General features: G+C 29.3%; 1 protein-coding gene across 1 annotated transcript; it reads right to left on the bottom strand.

Annotated features, from left to right (window-relative positions):
- Positions 1 to 4,752: 4,752 nt before the first annotated feature.
- On the bottom strand, positions 4,753 to 7,780 carry LOC137831213 (uncharacterized). The gene is made up of 6 exons (XM_068638804.1): positions 7,547 to 7,780; positions 7,236 to 7,452; positions 5,692 to 5,760; positions 5,491 to 5,563; positions 5,117 to 5,176; positions 4,753 to 4,945 (listed from the first exon to the last, which is right to left on the bottom strand). The coding sequence occupies exons 1-6, from the start codon at positions 7,742 to 7,744 to the stop codon at positions 4,870 to 4,872; spliced, it is 693 nt and encodes a 230-aa protein (XP_068494905.1). The 5' UTR covers positions 7,745 to 7,780; the 3' UTR covers positions 4,753 to 4,869.
- Between the last annotated feature and the right edge of the window lie 6,444 nt (positions 7,781 to 14,224).

The following is a 14,224-nucleotide window of genomic DNA, read 5'->3' as shown; positions in this document are numbered from 1 at the left end:
ACATGAAATGCATAATTGTAATCGATTAATCTAAAGGGAAATCGTTGTCATTATTAAGCGCATGAAGTTTGATCCCTTAGTTGAATTGGGACGAGTGACTCTTCCTCCAACACGCTTTCTTCTCCAGTTCCCCTCAGTCTTATCAAACGAGTAAGTTTCTCAATTTATTTTTCACAAGACACTATAACAGTAAACCTAACTATGTTTTGTTTTGTGTGTTTTAGATTTGCAACAATTTTGAGAGGAATTTAAGCTTATTTACATGTTTTTTGTTTTGTTCTCAGACATCTTAGATACGAAGGTGTCGAAGTTATTAATCCAAAAAGAAAGATGGAAGCAAAAGGTGTTTATTTGTTTATTTTTTCTCTTTGGCTCTTTTATGTGAGGAAATAGATGGTCAGTGGAAGATGATGCAATGATATATTTACTCGGATGTAATGATATATTAGGTCGAATGTAACATTAATGACGACACTAACAATTAATAAAATAAATAAAAGTATAAAATGATTAATTTTAAACTTAAAGTACGTACATCTCAAAATATCAAAGTATAAAATATTAAAGAATAAAGACAATATTTAACCTTATTTTTATTATTAAAAAGTAATTTATCTTTTGAAATCTTTTATAATTATAATTATAATTATAGTGAGTATTTATTTTGAAATAATGTTATACTTTTTTACTTAGGGTCGCTAACATAGTATTGATTATTTAATTTTGTTAAAAGGGATAATTATATTAAAAAAATTAAAAAGTATTAGCTATAATTTTTCAACTATGTTTATTTCTGTCTAGTTTCTAATTATTTTCTTACTATAAATAATAATGATAATAATAGCAACTTATGTTTTTAAAATTTCACTCGAATTGTTGTTGAAACAGTATTGTTAAAATTATTACAATCACTAAATAAAACAGAAAAAAAATTTAAACATAATATAATAATTTTATAATACAAAACATAAATTTTAGAGGTTCATAACATTTAAAATCCATTAAAACATTCAAATAAAATGTGTTATTATATTTAAATTGAAATTTTAAATTAATATTTATTAACATTTTTAACCATGCATGTAGAATAAAATTGATCACATTATTAAAAATTTGTTTCTTATTGATAGATTTAGTTTTAATGGAATAAATACATATATGTAGGTTTTATTTTTCTACATAAATTATTTGAAATTTGATCACATTATTAAAAAATTATTTTTTTATTTGTATATTTAAAGGATGGATTTGGTTTTAATAAAATAATTTTTTACATGTAAATATTATTAAATATATTAAATAAATAAAATGTAAAACAGTTAAGGTTATATTAGATACATATCTATTTAATTAATTTTATTAAATTCTTTATTTACTATTATTTTATCCTTGGAAAAATAAAAATTTAAGATATAAAAGTAACATGTCTAATAATATACTAAAAATTTGCCATTTTAAATTTTATTTCGAAAAATTAGTTTATATTATTTTAAACAAATATTAGATGTACATTAATATACTATATGATAACTGAATTTCTATTTTAAAGTGATTTTAAATAAAATATAATTATTTAATTTAAAATTAATTTGTTAGAAAAATAGTTTTTGTAATTATTATATTCAATAAAACATATTTTAGAGGAATAAAATTTAAATTAATATAGTTTTAAAATTATTTAAACTTTTCTCCGTGGTGCATCTAGTTTTTTTTTTCTACATAAATTATTTGAAATATAATTACATCATCAAAATATTCTTTCTCATATGTATATTTAATTGATGGATTTATTTTTAATAGAATATTTTTTTATCTAAATTAATTAAATAAAATAAGTTTAAATAGTTTTCCATTATTTAATAAATCACTTAATATTGAAAGTAGACTCTCATCCATCCATTTAAAAATTGCTATCATCTATTCTCGAACCAAAATCTTTCGATTCATTTGGCTCTAATCAAGATTAAGTTATTACCATATATAACTACTAAGTTGACTATGTTGGGAGAAATTTGGAATCATAGGAATTTTATAATTTTCAACGGGGGGTGGCCGACACGTCTGAAGTGTGCACTTTGATGCAAGCTAAGGTTTGGTTTTGGATTTCTGCAAAATCACATTTTGCTTCGTTTCCCTTTTCCAGTTGGTGTTTGGAACCTTTGAAATGTATGAGTTTGATCGTTTGATGTGATGTTAGGTTTTTCTTGTATGGTTAGTGATAAGGGTGTTAGATAGGTGTTTTGAGTGAGTATTATTTTATTGTTATTGTTTTATGTATAAGGGTTGAATCACTCCTGAAGTGATTCACATTTTATGTTTAATTGTTATTGCCGATAAAAAAAAAGTTGACTATGTTGAGATCATAATATATGAGTAGGTGTAGTCATAAATATTTGTGTTTTATAATGTGTATTTCTATTTATTAAAATGAAATATAAATTTATAATTACAATATAAATGTCTGAATAATAATATTTTGTATTCAATTTTTAATATTAAATATAACTATATGTAAATAATACATTTGTATTTTCGTAGTATTTATAAATAGAATAAAAAGTGAACTTGGTTTTTTTACTTGATGGTGACAAATGCATTGTTGAGGTTTAATCCTAAAACATCAACAATAAAATGATTAGTTTAAAAGGTAACATATATAGTAATAATAATAATCATGATGAGAGCAAATAGAGGAAAGAGCATTCCTACACCAAAGCAGACTAAACTTATACAAATGAAATGCATAAGCATGCTTCTACTTTACCTTCTCCTTAATTCATTCTTGTGATTCTTAGAATTTACATACTTTAATAAATAAATTTATAGACCTTTAATGTAGATTACAAATTAATTAGAATAAAATTAAAATTGAGGACTTTATTTAAAAATGGTAAAATTTAAGGATTAGTTAAAACAAAATTAAAATTCAATTAATAAATTCATAAATAGAATAAAGAGCAAGTTTTCCAAAATAAATTTATTTCTTCTCCCCACTTGGAATTCAAAATTTGACTGGTGAAAATCACAAATTATTTAAAATTAATAATTATATGATGATTAAAAATTAAAAAAAAAATTTAAATTTTATTATTTTTATTGACTAAAAATTAGTCTCTAAAATAGATTAAAAGTAACTTAAAACTTGGTTTCCAATCACATATTAAGAAGAGACTAAAAAAAAGTCTCTATTTTTATTTTATTTTTATTATTAGCTACCAAAAATATAGTACCTATTTATATTATATTTTTTATTAAAAATAGATATTTTTAGTATCTAATAATTTTTAGTTTATAAAATAGTATCTAAATAAGTTATTATAGAAACTATTTTTTTTTTATAAAAATATTTTTCAAAGTTCTTTTGAATAGTAATCAATTATTTACTGTAATATTTATTTCATAGTCCCAAGAACATTCCAAGAAGTTAAAACCTTCCTTGTTTCATATATTTCATATATTTAAGAAACTCATTAATAAAGGCTAAGTGATGTGAATTTTATAATTTACTCTATAAAAAGGTTAAGACGAACCATCCATAAAAAAAAAACATCCATTAAAGAAAAAAAATACTAAAACAAAATAATTAAGAGAAAAAGAGAAGAAAAAAAAAAGAAAAATATTTATGAAAAACCCTAAACCCTAAATCCTTAAATTAAACGAAAATTTCAAAACTATAATCTATATTCCTTTTTCAAATTATGAAACTGCTTATACATTTAAAGTGTGTATAAAAGTTATTTTTCATATGAATCTTATTCTTTTAATTCATACTTATGAAAAAAAAATTAGAAAGAAAATTATATCAGAAAAACTAAGCATAAAAAAGTGATGAAGATGTCTTGAGAAATATTCTTCCTAAAGTTTTCGTATATCATTGCATGGACTTACATAGACATTCCACTCTATATGCTAAATTTTATGGATAAACTAAATATATATGAATATTCCATTATATGTGCTAAATTTTATGGGTGAGATAAACATAATATTTTTTTATAAAGTTACAAATTGTTTGCTTAAATATTTTCCAATATGTTTCAAATGAAAAACTTTCATCTAAAAATTTAGAAATTTAGGAATTTTAAAAATAAATTTGAGAATACATTAATTTGTATTTGACCTTACAATATAAATAAATAAATATGTAAATACAATTAGTAAATTTTTTCTCCCCACTTGGAGTTTAAAAGTAAAATTTATTTCTTCTCCCCACTTGGAGTTTAAAATTTGACTGGTGAAAATCACAAGTTCTTTAAATTTTGTTTCCCAAAATAAATAAAAAAATCTAAAATATGATTTTTATAGTATTTATTGTAAAGTACTATTTTGAATTATATGATGGCGTAAAAGAAATAAATTTAAGGGATCAATAGGAACAAAATTAGAATTTAATATGTTTATTCATAAAAAGAGTAAAATACATTTTTTTTGGTTGATGATAGACAAAGCATGGTGCTGAATGGTTCCTCTTTATCTTAATGGATACATTTTATTTTTACATTAACTTTGTAAGCCAATTTTTCAAAAAGAAAGATTACAAGTTATTTGAAATTTGACGGGTGAAAAATACAAGTTATTTAAATTTCATTTTTTTATTTAAATACCACAAAGTTAAAGTTTCTTGCTTAAAATTTTAATTTTGTTGATTCAGCATAATATTTTTGTTTCAATTGTTTTTATCAAATTTTACACATTAGTTTACTATTTTATAGATACTTTTATAATACAAAAGAAAACAATTTGACAGCAAAATAGAGATGAGAATCAATCATATTTGATGGGTTCGAACAAACACACTCATAACAAGTTGAGAAGAACAAAATGGAGTTAATTCAAGAGACATTTCTACTCTATCTTTGGGGCTGCCCCTTAAAATATCCTTTTTGTAGATTTAGCATCCTTGGAAGATAAACCAATTCCAAAAATGTTTCTGGTTTTCCTGACACTTGATGAATTACATGACACAGAGAAACAAGATGACAATTGTTAATTAAAACAGAACATGAAAAAGGGATAAAAAGGTAAAATAAATTCAATCTTATAAACCAAAAACGATGGACAAAAGTGAATAACATGAAATAGTTTCAATGAATGGAAGAAATGATGTTATATGCACCTTTGACTCCTCTGTATACAATTTTTCTTCATTGCTGCAATATTCTTTACCTCATCATGGCTGTATAAAATTAAAAAATTTATATATAATTGAAATCAGTATTCAGTTGAGTTTATAAGCTTCAAGAAGCATGATCACAAAACAAAATTGTAGCAAACACAACTGTATGAAACATAATTATAAAATAAAAAATGCTTTCTCTTTTAATGTTTTACCACAGTTGAATCTATATCTATATGTGGCAAAAGGATGATAAATAACTGAATGCAATCATGCATGCAAGGAAGAGTGTAGTTTCTCAATGATCCAGAGAGAAAACTTGCTCACTTTCTTAGCTAGATGGAAGCATCAGATGATTATAAAAGAAATATTACCTCTTCATAAATATCTTCGCCTTCTTCATTATGTTGCTCTTAAAATTTGATACATTATATCCAGGTCCATTATCTACAACAGATCATTAAAAACATGAAATAAAAAATAAAAGCTAAAACTTGATCAAATTCAAACTGTACTTGACAAAAGAGCAGTAAGTGAACTAAGGAAACAAAGATGAGGAAACTATAAAGGGTTACCTCCCCAGAATCTTCTTTTACTTGAAGGTGAAACTTTAGTGCATAGCCTTACTTGCCTGCTTTGTTTTCCTGCAAAAGTCCAATACTTGTTGGTGACTACTTGAAGCTAAACATTTTACAAGAAATATAACTATCCAAGAATTGCTACATTGCTCCTCTGTGTAAAATGTAACGCTAATCATATCAAACCAGTAATTAATAGAAGAAGTAGTATTGTTTTAAATCAAGAATTCATGTTTATTAGAAGTAAAACAATATATACAAAAGCACAGCAAGGTACCTTTCCTAAACAAAGAAGAAAAACCAAAAATACATTGAAAAAAACAGGGACTAGGATCATACTTGCATCTTCTTTTTTGTACAGTTGGTTGATTCGATCAAGTGCTTCATTCTCAGCCTGAGCCATTTCCTTTCCTTTTGTCTCATACAGCTGCGCCCATTTAAATGACACTTTCTTTTCTTTAATCCTCTTAATCACTTCATTAGTAGAATTTGTGCCATACTGCTTTTCAAAAAACTTCTTCCACAACTTATCAGTTACAGGGCTGAGATCTCTTCCCTGCAAAACCACATCAAGCATGTTAGATAAGCACTTCATTCTTGTTCAAATTTCATTGACAGTCAACAAGAACAACAAGAAGAGACCATCTTACCTTTGTGGACTTCTCCACGTTCATCAACTGGTCAACTGTGCAGTGAGGTAAGATTCTTTCAAGCAGATACTCATCAAAATAACCAACATTTCAGAGGTACCTTACATTATCTATCACTTTCTGAATGCAAAGATCAACCAGAGTTGGTATCTTTGGTGCACAAAATTCATCTCTTCTCATCATAATGTCACTGCTCATCAAGAACAACAATAGAATTCGATTAAAAATACTAACCAACCATCAAAACTAACTAAATTCCTATGATATAAGTCTTCTAATTTTCAGTTCATCAATAAACATAACCAAGATGATTTAAACTAAACCAAAACCTTACCTCGTTATCAAGTGACAGACTGTCCTAGGTTTCCAAATCCAAATTCTCTTTCGAACAAAAAGCAGGTGAATCCAGGGTCTGAAGAAGGAAAATTTCAAGATCTATTGCAACATAGATTGCTTATAGTATGACTATAAAAAAGGAAACCTTTACTGTTAAAGATATTTTAATCTTGAAAATCTAATTTAAAATATTTAGTTTATCTCATCTTGATATTCTTTGTAAATCTATTATAAAATGATTATATCAAGATGGTAATTAATGACAGGATAAGAGTTAAAGAGGGAAATATTTTCCATTAAAGGTAATTCAAGCTTTAAAATCTAATTTTATATATTTTAGCATATATATAGTTTTGGTGCATTAACAATAATTTATAAATGTAAGGCTAATCATATCAAACCAGTAATTAATAGAAGAATTAGTATTGTTTTAAATCAAGAATTCAAGTTTATTAGAAGTAAAACAATATATATAAAGGCACAGCAAGGTACCTTTCCTAAACAAAGAAGAAAAACCAAAAATACATTGAAAAAAAACAGGGACTAGGATCATACTTGCATCTTCTTTTTTGTACAGTTGCTTGATTCGATCAAGTGCTTCATTCTCAGCCTGAGCCATTTCCTTTCCTTTTGCCTCATACAGTTGCGCCCATTTAAATGACACTTTCTTTTCTTTCATCCTCTTAATCACTTCATTAGTAGAATTTGTGCCATACTGCTTTTCAAAAAACTTCTTCCACAACTTATCAGTTACAGGGCTGAGATCTCTTCCCTGCAAAACCACATCAAGCATGTTAGATAAGCACTTCATTCTTGTTCAAATTTCATTGACAGTCAAGAAGAACAACAAGAAGAGACCATCTTACCTTTGTGGACTTCTCCACGTTCATCAACTGGTCAACTGTGCAGTGAGGTAAGATTCTTTCAAGCAGATACTCATCAAAATAACCAACATTTCCAAGGTACCTTACATTATCTATCACTTTCTGAATGCAAAGATCAACCAGAGTTGGTATCTTTGGTGCACAAAATTCATCTCTTCTCATCATAATGTCACTGCTCATCAAGAACAACAATAGAATTCGATTCAAAATACTAACCAACCATCAAATTAATAATCATCTAAATCTTGATTTGATAATTAAATAATCAACTAAATCTTGATTTGGTAATTAAATAATCAACTAAATCTTGATTTGATAATTAAATGTAGATTAGATTCAATGATAGATTTAAAATTGATTGATTGTTGCAATTTCAATATGAGTCTTTAAATTATTTAATTCAAATTTAATTTGTTAGAAAAATATAATTGGATCTCTAGTCTTCAAAACTTTCTTGTTCCGCTTTAACCTTGTCTGGAAACAAATAGAAAACAAATTTCAAAAGTTCAAAATTGAGTCAACTTTTAAAACTGAACTCAAGGCTTTAAATGTTTTAGAAGCCAAACTTTCATTTTGTGCTACACAAACAGATTTTTGCATTCCTTTCCTCGCATATATAGGAGGTCCATGTTAGTAAACAACTATAAATAGGCACTATTTCAAATCTAAATAATACACAATACATTCATTTTGATATTTTATAAAGCTTTTTTATGGTCACACGTGACTTGTCCTAGGATTATTGCATTAAACAATCAGGACAAATAGTCTTGGATCCTCTTTTCAGAAAAGAAAGACCTGATTGGAATAAGAAAAACAAAAATGAAATTGAATTGAAGAAAAATAGAAACGTGGAATTGAATCGGGAATAAAGGGAGAGGTTGGATACCTGATTGAGCAGTGATTTGAGGTTGAAAGAAAAGAGGAATGAATCTCCGCAACATGATTAGGGTTATCGATCTCAGGAAATGGTGGATATAGAAAACATCCTTCTCCTTTTCTTTTGTCTCCTTCCCAACACCAACTGCACAAATACTCCCTCACAAACCACACCAATGCTCTTCCTTCCAAACATCGGTTCGATGAGGTTGACCAAAAATGGCTTAGTTCAACGAAGAAACAAATTTCGAGATTTCAAATGACCAAGAACAAAATTATTTTTGGAAAGAGAAAAATATAATTATTTAATTTAAAATTAATTTGACAGAAAATATTCTTTAATTAATTTCTACAACTAATCCTAATTCATTTATTTCACATCTAATTTTTATAAGAAAAGAAAAACAAAATATATCTTAAAATTTGTTAATTTAATAATTATTTTTAAAATTTTAACTTTTCAAAGTAATTATTTATTAAAAATAAATCATTCAATTAAAAAATTATAGCAAATGAGTTTCTTCTCTTCTACAACTAAAAATTCATAAATTATCAATTTTATAAGTTAATAAACAAATAATTCTAATAGATAGTGGTATATGAGTAGATTAAAAAGTTGAATTTCACTAAACAATTATAATTATTATATGGTAAATTTTCTTATCATAATAAATCATTCTTTTTTAAGGTTGGTCGTAAAACACGTTCTCAGACTTCATTAATCACTCTTTGTTGTTCAAAACCAATGACTTCGTTTTTTATGATTAAATATGGATTAGATTAAATAAATTTTTTCCTATCAAGATTAACGTATATATGCTAAAGAAACTATAAATATGTGGTAATATTGGTTTTCTGATTGATTGATTTGAAATAAAGAAATGTCGAGCGCCTCCTAGGGGTATAAAATATGCAGTTCGTTAAAAAAAGCTTCGTCTTGGACGGTTTTGGTGTCGTGCGTCTAAGGTACCTGGAGGAAAAGTTTGTGTTACTATCCTGTGACGAGGAAGGGCTTATTGGAAAACTCTTAGAAGAAGGTAAGGACTGGTTCACTAGTCTGTTCGGTTTGATTGTGCCTTGGGACGATTCCTTTACAGTAAATGAGAGGAATGCATGGGTAAGGTATAGAGGTATCCCTTTACATCTATGGAGTAGGCACTGTTTCGAACGTGTTGGGGCACTAGTCGGGAAGGTGGTAGAGGTGGACCAGGCGACTATGGCTAGGGAAGTACTGGAGTACGTTATTTTGGTAGGTATTTTGCCTTGCGAGAAGAAGGAGGTGAGTATTAATGGCTTCTCTTGTTGGGTTTCTTTAGAAGAAAAGATGAGTATGCCGAATCTTAAGCTAAGAAGCTTCTTCAGTAAGTGGGGAGACAAGTCAGTATTGGAGTCTGTCGCCAGCTCGGAAGATGTTGGTGGAAGGGAGCGTTGGCCTCGGTGGGTTCTTACTCCGACGAAGAATACGAAAGAAGGAAAGGCAAAGAGATGACGGTTCAGTGTAAGGCAGCGCAGGTAGAACCTATCCTTGGGGTGGCCCAACAAAAACGATCCTTTAATTCAATAGTAAATTCTACTTTGTGTGTAGGGGAGGGAATCTTGGATGGTAAATTATTAGAAAAACAAGGTGAGGTGAGCTTTGTGCCGTGCGAAAAAACGTCTTCAGACTCTTCAAAGGTAGTTGGGGTGTGATTAAATGTAGGGGAGTGAAGAATGTGGCTTGCATTAATGGTGTTAAAGAGGTAACAGAGAATGTTCAAGAGGAGAATGGTGAGGCTCGCCATGAGATGGTTGGGAGGGAGAGTAACGATTCTGAGATTAAAGCGGAGCAATTACACGTGGATTTAGGGTGTAGTAATTTGCATGTAGCTAGCCATGTTAAGCTAATATAATAATTGAGGAGCACTCAAACGTGATCCATGTAGGAGTGAGAAGCATGCAGCTCACATTAATGGCAATATTAGTGGAGTAGAGAATCTCCAAGATAAGCATCGCACGGTGCGTCATAAGGTGGTTGAGGGAGTGAATGAAGCTATATTAATTAATGAGGAGCACCCAAACATGAACCCATGTAGGAGTAAGGCGCATGCAACTCTTTTCTATAGTTGTAATGGAGGAGTAGCGAATTCCAAAGATGAGCAAGGCTTGGTTTGTCATAATGTGGTTGGGGGAGTGAATAAAGCTAATATATTTAATGTGGAGCTATCAATAGTGCATGTAAATAGCCTTAATGGCTTTAAAGATGGCTTAGTGAATGATAGAGAGGAGTGGAACGACAAAGAAATAGTTAGAGATAGTAAGGTGGGGAGGTGGGTTGATGATTGGCGTTCAGGGCTTTCAAATGAGTATGAGGTGGGAGGTTCTGTTGGACCAGGCCCAACAGTTGTAGAGGCGGTGCAATCTGGAGGGGTTGTGGCGGGGGCAGGAGGGGTACAAGAGAAGGTTGTAGGTGAGGGAGGGGTGTCTTCTCTGTTTAAAGAGAACAATTTGGTTGATGTGAGGATGGTTCAGGTGGATTATCTGGATCAGCAACGGGTGTTGAGGTCAGTCCCTATTCTTTTGTCAAATAGTGCAACCGAGAATTGTAATAGAATCTTCAAGATGAAAAACAAAGAGTACGAGGCAGTCAGAGTTTGGAGGGTGGGGAAGGATATGGGTTACACGTGTTTAGGGCAGAAAGATATAGTTATCAGCAGACTTCAGTCCTAGGAAGCTCGAGTCAGTGGTCATTTGAGGAATAATGAGGGGGAGATCAATGTGTTTGTTGATGAAGATAATTAGTATGAATATAAGGGGTATAGGAGGTTCAATTAAAAGAAGATATATAAGCACGTTGATTAGCAATGAGCAAGCGGATATGGTGTGCATACAAGAGACAAAGTGTTCAGAGCTTAATAAGGAGAGTGTTTTTCAATTGTGGGATTCTAATGAAATAGAGTGGGTTGAGAATGGAGCAAATAATAGTGTTGGGGGGCTCATTACGATGTGGAGAAAAAGTTGTTTTCAGTTGTCCAGTTTCTGTAAAGGTAGAAATTTTACAATCATTGAAGGGCTTTGGAAGGTTGGTATGGAGATCTCTGTCACTATTGTGAATGTTTATAGTCCCGACTCGTTAGGGGACAAGAAGGTGGTATGAGAGGAGATTAGTAAACACAGGTTGGTTCAATTGTCTAAGGATTGATGTGTAGTGGGTGACTTTAACTCTATCAGAAGTCGGGAAGAGAGGAAAAACTTGATGTTCGTGTCCGACTATAGTAGATAAATAGAAGGTTTCAATTATATTTGTATAATTGATTAAATTGATTAATTGTTGAAACTTAAATATGAATCTTTAAATAAATGTGATATGACTAACTCCCTGGTTTTTAATATAAGAATTCACTTTTTCATCTTCTTATTTTTGTTTTTCAATCTATTTTTAATTCAATTTTTTTTGTACATTTTTATTTCTACATCCCTAAACTCTGTAATCCTGAATTTCAACAATTGAAAATAATTACCAAACTAAATTTTATCAATTTATTATTGAAAACTTTAATTCGATTGATTCAACCTGTGGCATACTTTAAAAAAATGGGACATTTGAATTCAATGAAGAAATCATGCTTTTTATATTTATTTTTATTTAATAAAAAATATATTTATAATAAATAAAAATACATATTTATATGTGTAACATCATAAAGTTCTTCCGACCCTCTGACACCTGCATGATCATCTACTTGTGTACGTGTACGTAGTATCGTAATCGCAGTTCAAACACAACAAGAAAAGCAAGGGTAAACTAATGAAAAGAAATTTCATAACATATCTAATTCATGCAAAAAGAATCAATCAAACTAATCATTTATAAACATTTCTTTAAATGTTGTCATACAAAATTTCGATACCAAATTCACCATTCATATACACCACACATGGATCTATTTTCAATTTGGATTTCATTTCAATCCTATTGATACACATGAATCCATCGTTTCCGAAAGACTTATTAAGTATGTTCCTACCAGAGACTAACACATGATCCAAAGATTGCCAGCGAATCCAAGAGAAAGAATCGGGAAAAGTTCGAACATTCAATGTCGAGTGTCTACAGCGGGACACAGTGTGTATGAACTCCCCCTCAACCTCTCACCACATGATATCTTAGTCTATATGACTTAGATCATGAGTGAAGCTAGAGGATCTATGTTAAACATAAATGTTTCATACTTAATGCCATCAAACAACATGTGATATGGCTTTCGAATGATATGGACAACCTGCCCCGCCCTAGTTTTGGCCTGTGCGGATTGTGCGTTATGCGGGATAGGTCAAAACGGATCAGCGGGCTAGATTATTGAGTCCGCCTCGCACTTTTTGGTAGCGGACCGCAGGCCGGCCTGCATGACCACCCCTATATATGAATAGACTATAGAGTTGAATTTCACTAAACAATTATAGTTATTATATGATAAATTTTATTATCATAATAAATCAATAAATATTATAATCTAAGATATAAATTTTAAATATAACTAATCATGATTAAGTTATTACCATATATAATTACTAAGTTGACTTTGTTTTGATCACAATATATGAGTAGGTGCACTCATAAATTTTGTGTTTTATAATGTGTATTTGTATTTATTAAAATGAAGTATAAATTTATAATAACAATATAAGTATGTAATAATAATATTTTTTATTCAATTTTTAATATTAAATATAAGTATATGTAAATAATAAAAATACACATGTGCCTATATTTTCGTGGTATTTATAAATAGAATAAAAAGTCAATATTTAAAAAAAAACATGTTTATTCTGCCTACTTGGAAGTTAAAATTTAACTTGCAAAAAACACAACTTATTTAAATTTATAATGAGAAAAATGTAAAATAAGATTAATTTTTACAACTCGTGGAATTACCAGGTTTATTTGAAGAATTACAAGAGCTTAGTGATTATATATAATATATATCTTTGAGTTGTCCTAATATCAATTTAAAAATATTTTTGTGTTAGAATAAGAGTTTCAAAGTAAAAAATAATAAAAAATCTTTATAAGATAAACTTTTGGAATGAAAATGCATTGAATAATATTATGTTTTATTTTATTTATTTTTATTTTCCTTTCCTCACCCTAATTACCACATTATATGAAGTTGTGTTTTCATTTACCTATCTCCATGCTTTATAAACCAAAGACCTATATGAGACCTTGCAAACTATTTTAGAAAAACTAATTAAACACCAAACCTAATTGGATATGGTTCATGAGCACCATACTAAATGTTATATTGTGTTCTAACATTATATGGATCAGGGCCAGTCTACATTGAACACTAAGCAAGACGATCTATATTATCCCCTCAACAAGCTGTTTTTCACCATTTTCATTTTGATACCAATTTAATTTATTAAAACTAAAGATAACTTATTATCATTAGTGTACCTGAGTGGAGAGACGGGGTCCAGGCACGGTCGGTTGACGTAGTGTAATTGCTGACGTGTCGATCTTCCTTTTTTTCGGTCGGTCGTTCCTTCTTGGTGTCTCCTTCAATCGGGCGGGGGAGGGTACCTGCGAAGGCACTCCGACACTCAAGTAAGTGAGAGATTCTAAGTGTGATTCAGTAAGTGGATGAAAAACGTACCTTTCTTTGGCTTGAGCACAACATTTATAGGATTGCCTAATGGGCTTTCTGTCCCTTGGGCTTAGGGTGGTTATGGATAAGTCTTGCCAGTCATGCCCCAGAATACCCGGAGAACATATCTTCTCTAAGCGCGTTCTCCTTATTT

The sequence above is a fragment of the Phaseolus vulgaris genome, chromosome 6 (assembly GCF_000499845.2).
Source record: "Phaseolus vulgaris cultivar G19833 chromosome 6, P. vulgaris v2.0, whole genome shotgun sequence".
Classification (NCBI taxonomy): domain Eukaryota; kingdom Viridiplantae; phylum Streptophyta; class Magnoliopsida; order Fabales; family Fabaceae; genus Phaseolus; species Phaseolus vulgaris.
The sequence above is the reverse complement of the archived record's forward strand: the minus strand, read 5'-3'. Positions and strand labels throughout refer to the sequence as shown.

What these genes read in the sequence shown, in the direction of transcription:
- LOC137831213 (XM_068638804.1), bottom strand. Translation starts at nt 7,744, where the DNA reads ATGAGCAGTGACATTATGATGAGAAGAGATGAATTTTGTGCACCAAAG. An exon ending in GTACAAAAAAGAAGATGCAA is followed by an intron (nt 5,761 to 7,235) that starts GTATGATCCTAG and finishes GGACTTTTGCAG; the next exon opens with GAAAACAAAGCAGGCAAGTA. An exon ending in GCGAAGATATTTATGAAGAG is followed by an intron (nt 5,177 to 5,490) that starts GTAATATTTCTT and finishes AATTTTATACAG; the next exon opens with CCATGATGAGGTAAAGAATA.